The sequence below is a fragment of the Ascidiella aspersa genome, chromosome 7 (assembly GCF_963924565.1).
Source record: "Ascidiella aspersa chromosome 7, kaAscAspe10.2, whole genome shotgun sequence".
NCBI classification, from domain to species: domain Eukaryota; kingdom Metazoa; phylum Chordata; class Ascidiacea; order Phlebobranchia; family Ascidiidae; genus Ascidiella; species Ascidiella aspersa.
In genome coordinates this window covers 19134214-19142794 of record NC_139453.1, presented here as the reverse complement: position 1 = coordinate 19142794, position 8581 = coordinate 19134214, and the positions used below count along the sequence as shown (strand labels likewise).

The window sequence follows — 8581 nt, the reverse complement described above, 5'->3', positions numbered from 1 at the left end:
ATAAACGCTTAATTTGCAATATCTAGCGTTTCAAAATAATCACAAACAAAACACCTCAATAAAAAAGTCGCAATGGTTAGTTAGAAAAGGTGGCGCCAAAGAAGCAACAATTCTTAATTTTGTGAAGGGTTTCTGTCAAATTATGTAAATCAGCCATTAGTAGTAGCATAGCATCTTATAAAATACATCGGAGTCGGAGCAATTTCATAAGCAACTGCTCCAGCTCCGTTTAAATTTCACGTAGAGCTCCGGTAAAAATGCACGGCTCCGGGGCTCCAAAGCCCTGCCTCAAACCTTACTTTATGTTTAACAGTCCCAAAACACTTCAATAAAAACAATTTTTTATTATAACCAAAGTCAGAAATTGACTACAAATAAAACAATTTTTCAATCCAATGCTTTTAGGTTAATAATAGTTAGGATAATCTGCAGCAGCGTGATCAAACTACAGACCCACGGGAAAGTGTCACCTGCGGAATCTTTTTGTTGGCATGTCATACTATTGTTAATTGACATTCACGAAATAAAATAAAATGTATTTTTAATTGCCCACTTTTAAATCGCCCGGCCATACATTTGTTTCGTTGTTGTGAGACCACCAAACTTTATTTTAGACCAACTTTAACAATAAACGCTAATTATTTCTTGATGTTATATAATGTTATGTATTATGACATGCCAATGTTTTCAGCATGAAGGGGAATATAATATTTTCATCTTTTATCTTCGCTTCAGTTGCACATTAGAATACCAGTTATTTTGGTAACAACACGTTTCGTAAGATTACTTGAAATACGATGTCACGTCATGACTTTCAAACTTTAATCCCCTGCACCATTGACAGCTATATAAAACAAACTGCTTGGTCAGCGACAAAAACATAGTTGGAACACGCTGATTTACAGCAAAGAACTGTTGAACTAGTAATTTCTGTGCATGTAAAGCCCTGTCACACTTAAAACTGAAATCCGAATTATCGAAACCTAAAATGTGATAATATAACATTTACATACAAAATAAAATTTGTGAAAATAATTCATCTCATCCTCTCCTAATAGTTGACAATAATATTCAGTTTTTGCCAATATTCAATCCAAAAATGTAGTACAGTTCGACTACAAAGCAAAATCACAACCTAATAATCAATAATTGTGTTGTACTATCTCTCTTCCATTTTGACTTTAGGTGGTCTGAACAATTTTGGTTTGATTGATGTGCCCTTTTTCTTCTTGATTTTACCACTTTTAAAACTTTGCCAACTGCTTACTCTTCCTTCTCGACTTTCCTGTAGTTAAACAAAAAAGTAAATCGTTTGGCTAAATAAAAAAATAGTGAATAGTTGGATACATGTACTGTATGTTTTTAGGCACAATAAATGCCTATATATACTGGCATTTTACTGCACCAAAGAATAATATTCTGATGACAATTATATATAAAGTAATTAAAAATAAAAATATTTTTGGGTGAGTTATGTGTTAATCTTTAAATAAATTATTAAAAATGGAAAACTTCAGGATGATTCATATAATAAATGAAGTGTTTGACAAAATAATCATTGTAAGGTTGACAACTTTACCTAACTGTTTTGTTAAAACAGTGTGGATAGATTGAATATTTTGTGGATCAGTTTGGTTAAGGTTAAAAATTTTGATGAGTTAAAAAGTTGCATAGTTGACCTTTTTAGTTTACAATAGTTAAATACTGTTAAATAATAGACAGAATTTTGCCAATTCCGTGTGAGCTTGGATAGTGTGAAAAAAATTGTTATACTCAAAAGCAAAGATAAAAAAAAATACTAACAGGATCAGCCGTTTGAAAATAGCCACGTTGCACTCCATCAGTACTGCCAATCCATAAAACGAGTTAAACGAATATGTTATGCTGAGCCAAATATTTCACAACATCGACATGTTGCAGAATTCTGAACTAGACTTTTGATAAAAAATCCCGGGACCTGAGTTCTCTCTTTGCATTAACCTCTTTAATTTGGACCCCGCTGTTAAACTCAAACACAAAAAGCCTTTCAAAAAGCAAGGCTACTAATTTTCCACTTAAATTAGTTGATTTTTTTGTATAAGTTTTAGATTTACTTTAAAAATGCATTTGTGATATTGATTGATATCTTGACATGATATTTTTAGCTTAGATAAATACCTCATAATTTTTGTCCCATTCTTTCTTTAATTTAAGCTTTTCTTCTGCTTCGATTTCTCCTTGTCTTTGGCGCTTTCGTTCATTCATTTCACGGATTTCCATTTCTTGGCGCACAACAGCCAAATCTGCGAAGAGTCTACAGGTCTCTTTGTGTAGTTCTGCTGCATACTGAAAAAATAGCGTTATTTTTGCATGTTATACTTAGAAACAATAGAAATTAAACCATGCTTACTGTTTCAGGGTCATCTTCTGGAATTAAAGATGGCTTTCCATCTTTTTTAAGTTTTTTTCTTTTGGTTTTTAGTTTTGCTTCCAGTCTGTTCTTAGCATCATCCACCACTGCTAAGCATTCGGTCCGACTTTTTTCATCATTAAGTGTTTCCCAGCTTTTTTTTACAGCTGAACAAAAATTGTGTCGATTTAGAAGTTGGCCAGTGATTTATACATTTTAAATAGCGCTAAATGGTCAGCTTAAAACAACCAGAATTCAAATCCCACCAAAAAGGCAAGTGTGACTCTCCACCCGCTTCGGGTTATGACTCCATAGACCTGTATTAAACCCATCTCTATAATCAAAATAGGGTGGATATACAGTAATCTACTTCTTGTTGTGTCATACAAATTACTCACCCACTTTATGTGGGTGGAATTCCACCCTTATTTTGTTATCATTTCTGAACTTGCTACTGCCCAGGCATGCAGGCATGCAGGACTTTGGTATTGGCAGTCTTAACTAGTCTTACTCTAAAATTGAGTCTTAACTAGTCTTACTCTAAAACTCCAGCCAAAAAACAGACTTGTAAGTTGTAACTACATAACACCTAAAAATATATATTAATTCAAACAATAAAGAAATAGTACCATCAAATGCCTTTTTTGCTTTCTCTTGGTCACTTCGGTTTTTGTCTGGATGGACAAGTATGGAAAGTTTTCTGTATTTTTGTTTGATTTCATCTGTAGGAGTTTCTGGGTCAATCTAAATATAAAATAAAATTTCCTTATTGTAACTAGAGCTAAAGGGAGCCACAACACTTTAATAAACACTTATTGTGGACCTTTACAATAAAAAAACAGGTGCAATTAATGGCTGTTATAGATAATTTCAACAGAAATGAAATCAGCAAAATAGTTCAATGATAATAACAGTTATGATCCAATGAAACATTTTTTTAATTTGACCTGCTTAGGTACTTAAATTTGGTTTATTTTTATTTGATGATATCTTGGTGCAGTATGCCAGAATGCTGGCGACTTGGCGACTATGTTGGCCGTAGAATCAGCCAGAAAACCGAAGAAATTGGTGCAAAAAAATTTAAGGAAAAAAAACATTCGCATCGGCATATTGAGGATGTACCAGGCTATGCTTCTCCACCTAAGGCCTAAAGTATATTTTCGATTGTTTTAATTACACAATCGCAAAAAAAAATTATTTATTTATTTTGGTTTCGCTAGGTGTAAGTGTCTTTCTTTTAAACAAATCTATCTATTCCAAAGGTAATATACATACTATGTGGCTTGATGCCCCAAAAAATTTTTAACTTTCGGCGCAACGTTTTGTAATCGTATATACTTTTTAATAGACTTGTTTATGGCCAAAACATCACAAGGTTTTTTTTTTCAAACAACAGGATCCAAGACACACTTAACCTAATAAATTTGAAAAGTATGGCCAGTTCAAACAGAAACGGCTGGGTTTTTATGGGGTTCGAGGTAAGGATTAGGTATAACAGGGTTGTACAAGGTTGACAGCATAGTGGGCCACAATATTTTTTGCATATCAGTTGCAGGCTACATATGCTACATGCGTGCCTGGGCGGATTAAGGATTTTTGTTTAGTCGGGGCAAAATGTTTAAAAATGACATCACGAAAGTTCGCCATAAAGTAACGTTGGAAGACATTAGCTTAAATTGCCGACAAAACTTTAAATTTAGAAGGAGACTTCATTATAAACACATGCAAAACATATTCACGTTGATTGATGCAAGGATATTTATCACAAGTTTATGGCCAACAAGTTGAGGACCATTGACCCCATAGCTGTAAGGCTAATTTTTGCTTAGGAACAACCCTGATATGGATAAAAATAAAAACATTAATTTGAAGCCAATATGAAAAAAAAATTATGTTTCGTATATTCTAGAATAATGCAACATCTCTTTAGCGTATTCAAGTCCTATTGCCATGTGATTTAAATTGCGCGAGAAATGCTATGGAATTGTGGCGTCAGAACAGCCTCTGTGACATATTCATAAAAATCCAGTTTCTCACAAAACGGTCAGGGGGCACGGTAGGTAAATGTTATCAAAATTGAAAAAAATCATGTACAATTTACAGAAATACACAAATTTTTAGATTTGCATATAAAATTATTACTTACTTGTAATACATCAAATGGGTTAAGGTTGAAGTATTTTGATCCTGGCCTGTTAAGCCGTAGGATTTGCTGTGATGAAGTTAAAACTGCGTCAGCCTTTTCAATTTGTTTTACCTTGAAAATACAAAGATAAGCTAAAATTATTTTTAGAAATACAATGATAAGCTTAAAAACTTATGTTATATATGTAGTGAAAAAATTCAAATAAAAAATTGTATTATTAGTATGCTCTTCATTACAAAAATTTTGTTTGCAATGAAACAATAGATGTTTTAAATCACAATTTACCTCATTCATATATTTCACAAATTCAAAATTGGTTCCTGATGAGGATGCATCAGTATTTGTTGTCTGATACATGTTATATAAGGTATTTAAATAAAATGTTGAAATGCCTATATCATTAAATGTTCAAATACCTATATCATACCAAGTAAAAGAAATCAATAGACAACATTGAGTTTTCAAACATAACATGGTTTACAAAATATTCACTTGTTAGTTTGTTGGGCCCAAAATGTTATATTTTTTTAATTGCATTGTCTAATCCAGGGCTTCTTAAGCGAGCACTGTTGTGCCATAAAAGGTAACCAGGCGCGCCGCAGGCAAATGAAAAATATTTGAGAAATACTTGTATACTTTCACACCTACTTCGCTTGCCAGGGTGCGCCATCTATCTAAATTTAGGAAATAGTGGTCAAACATATGATTGATCAAAACCTTTGATAGAGTCTGACCCACTTTCATGGGCTTTTAACACTTGGTACTCTATTTTGCCTCCTTTTTTAGCAAAAAATGCATTTTAAAATGTCACACGAGTGATGTTTAAATTGGAATATCAGATCCCTAAAATAGAATGAAATTCCATTGTTCATATCAGGTAATTGGAAGTGGTATAATTTATTTGCTTTACAGCGTTATGCCTAATTGTACATACCCAAGTGGCAAGTTTGTTTTAAGGCCTGTCACTATGCGACACATTTATAGAATTGGTACAATTACTTGATGAAAACCTTTGCCTAATCAACATACTGATACTATCACTTGACATGAGGTATGGACTCCAATCCAAGATTATCTGGCAACCCTATGGGCTGTGAGCAAATGAAGACTGTTTATGCGACTGTCAATATCTAAAGGGTTGTGCACCCCCATAATAACCTAAAATGGAAACAGCTGCATTTGTCAAAGGAAATCTTGATCGAGCCAGAAGATGCTCTTGTCTATACATTCTGTTTCAGAACAGTAGCAAATTTAATTGATTTCCTGGGTGATTTTCGTTGGTTTTAAGAACAGGCAGCTTGAGCAACAGCCCTAAACAAGAGAATAATAATTGCATGGCATGCTTGTCACCCATTGTTTTACCATATGTGGAAGATGCCGAGCACAGCTTTTTTGGTATACTGGTATTACTTTTAATTTTCTTGCGAGTTTATCAAATAGGCTTCATAGTTGCAAAACTTTAAAGTACTGTATGACCAGTGAGTTAAGCCGACCAAAAAATGAATAAATAAATAAAAACAAATTGTTCAATATTTTTGAATACGTTTTCTGTTTGCCCACAGCGCACTTGGCAGCATCCACTGCGCACCATTGCGCCGCGGCACACTGGTTAAGAAGCGCTGCACTACATCCTGATGATCCCCAAAAAGAACTTTCTACTGGTCATCGACCCTAGACCCTAATTATTGTCATTTATTGCAGAGGGCATCATGACGGGCCTATAGCTGTGATTGAAGCTTCTTTTTAAAGCAAATCTGTACAAGCATTAATTAAGCGTCTGTGACCAACATTGTTGTTTTAGTTGGCAGTATCACTATTCAGAAATTAGTAGTATGTATGAGCTATGTATAGATCTAATTCTTGACCAGGAATTCCTAAATATGCAATCTAAGGTGACTTTTCTAATAGAAGGTCCAAATGCTGTCAAATTCAATTTTCTAAGCCTAATGGTCTTTTAGCTGTTGCTGCTGCAAAATTACAGCTACCCTTTTTGCTCTCTGAGTTTCTTAGTCAAGAATGCAAAACCTCTGGAAAATAAAGGAAACCTTGCGGGTGCACAGCCGAAAAATAAAGGTGAGGAAATCGGGGTGCAGGTTGGGGATTGTTGAAAAAACTCGCGGGTACACTTGCCACAGTGGCAGACCAGTGCACTATTGAACCTTAAAATGACGAAGAGCCAAACATAAATCTGGTTGCCAAGGGCTTTTTAAAAGGCTTAATAAAATATTTAAAGCAAGAATACATACAGCGGAAGTAGACGCTCTTTCACTTATGTACGTGAAAATTAATAAAAAAAAAAAATTCTTCAAATGCCGCATACCACAACGCATATGTTTGGGTTAGGGTTAGCGTTTGGTCGAGGGTGGCCGGGGTGGGTCAAGTTATTATTAATAATAAACATAATATTACTTGACCCACCCTCACCCAAACGTTAACCCAAACAATATGCGTTGTGGTATGCGGTATTATTTTGTTTTTTGCATAACTTTTCACGTACATAAGTGAAAGAGCGCCCGGAATTATCACACTATGGAAAGCACAATATTTACATCAAAATGATCTTTAGTGTCAAATTATTAGGAGCAAAAACAGGGTTGTCTAAAAAAAACAAAAAAGGCTCACTGTTCTAAAGATATACAAACCACTAGACACGGCAGGTAAATGTAGGATAATTTTTCGATTTTTGTTCGAATTTTAGGTTAGTGCACCCCGATAAACGAGAACTCAGTCAACCATTTAGCCTTTATAATCTAATAGGAAGTCAAGCATGACGAAGTAAAAAAGTCATTGTTATTGTTGTTGTTTGTGTTCAGTGTTGCACCACCTGTTTTGGGGGTTAGTATTGCGCCTTGTAGTTTTTGAGAATGACGACTGCATTAACTTGTACAGCTGTAATAAGTCGGTGGGCATCACCCCTTTAGTAAGCCAATAGCTTGAAATGAGAGTGAGAGATAACTTTTCAAGGTTAGGCGGTGCGTTCGTTTGCTTCGTGGGACCCGAGCAACTACAGTATTGGGCGCTCTTTCACTATTGTACGTGAAAAGTTATGCAAAAAAAAACATATTAATACCGCTTACCGCAACGCATATTGTTTGGGTTAGGGTGCGGGTTAGCGTTTGGTTGAGGGTTGGTCAAGTAATATTATGTTTATTATTAATAATAACTTGACCCACCCTCAACCAAACGCTAACCCTCACCCTAACCCAAACAATATGCGTTGTGGTAAGCGGCATTTGAAGAAAAAAAAAATTTTATTAATTTTTACGTACAATAGTGAAAGAGCGCCCAGTATTGTATGCGCGTTTTTTGCTCATAAGACACTCCTAAATTGGATCTTATGGCATTGCGCGGGACTTTTTAAGCAGACTAAAATTGCGCGGCTGTATTAATGTTTATGTTAGAATTTTCGTTTACTACTGAATACCGCAAATGTGAATATGTGTTGAACGAGCAGGAGCCATTTGTAATTTGTTCGTGGAGCTAGAGCCATTTTAAACGATTGGATCCTGTTAAAATATTTTGTATCAGGGTCAGGGAAGTGCGTAGGTCATAAAAGAATGATGTGTTTTGACGAAATTACAAGAGATACAACTCATTATTTTTTTATGATAATTTGCAGAATCACAAATTGGTTTTCCAAAGAACTGTTGGTGATTAGTAGGTATTTTTATAACTTAAATTTAAAAAATATGACGTTCTTTTTGAGCATCAAACTTATGCTAAAAAGTTGTACGTATTTTGAACAATAACATTGTCTAACAAATAATAAAACACTGTTTGATTTTAAAATCATGCAGCATTTATGTATAATTTCATGTACTATCATTTTATCTCCACAAAAATGATTTTAATAACTTTTATTGGCCCAAGTGAGCATTTTGTACTGGTTAAAAAACTTAAGATTTCAAAAGTTTGGCACTTATGGTATTAATATATCATATATATATATAAGAAGAAATTTTTAATCCAGCATGGCTCGGTTTAACCTGAGTGAAAATGCGCTAATAAAAAATGTCTTTTGTCCCTAGTATCCATATGATTTGCTG

At 34.3% G+C, this 8581-nt stretch overlaps 1 protein-coding gene across 1 annotated transcript; it reads right to left on the bottom strand.

The window, feature by feature from the left end:
• Nucleotides 1-324: 324 nt before the first annotated feature.
• LOC146138157 (dnaJ homolog subfamily C member 8-like) lies at nucleotides 325-5233 on the bottom strand. Its single transcript, XM_083393779.1, has 6 exons — nucleotides 4821-5233; nucleotides 4536-4646; nucleotides 3019-3133; nucleotides 2390-2556; nucleotides 2158-2325; nucleotides 325-1285 (listed from the first exon to the last, which is right to left on the bottom strand). Exons 1-6 carry the CDS (start codon nucleotides 4890-4892, stop codon nucleotides 1160-1162), a joined length of 759 nt encoding a protein of 252 aa, XP_083249905.1. The 5' UTR covers nucleotides 4893-5233; the 3' UTR covers nucleotides 325-1159.
• Between the last annotated feature and the right edge of the window lie 3348 nt (nucleotides 5234-8581).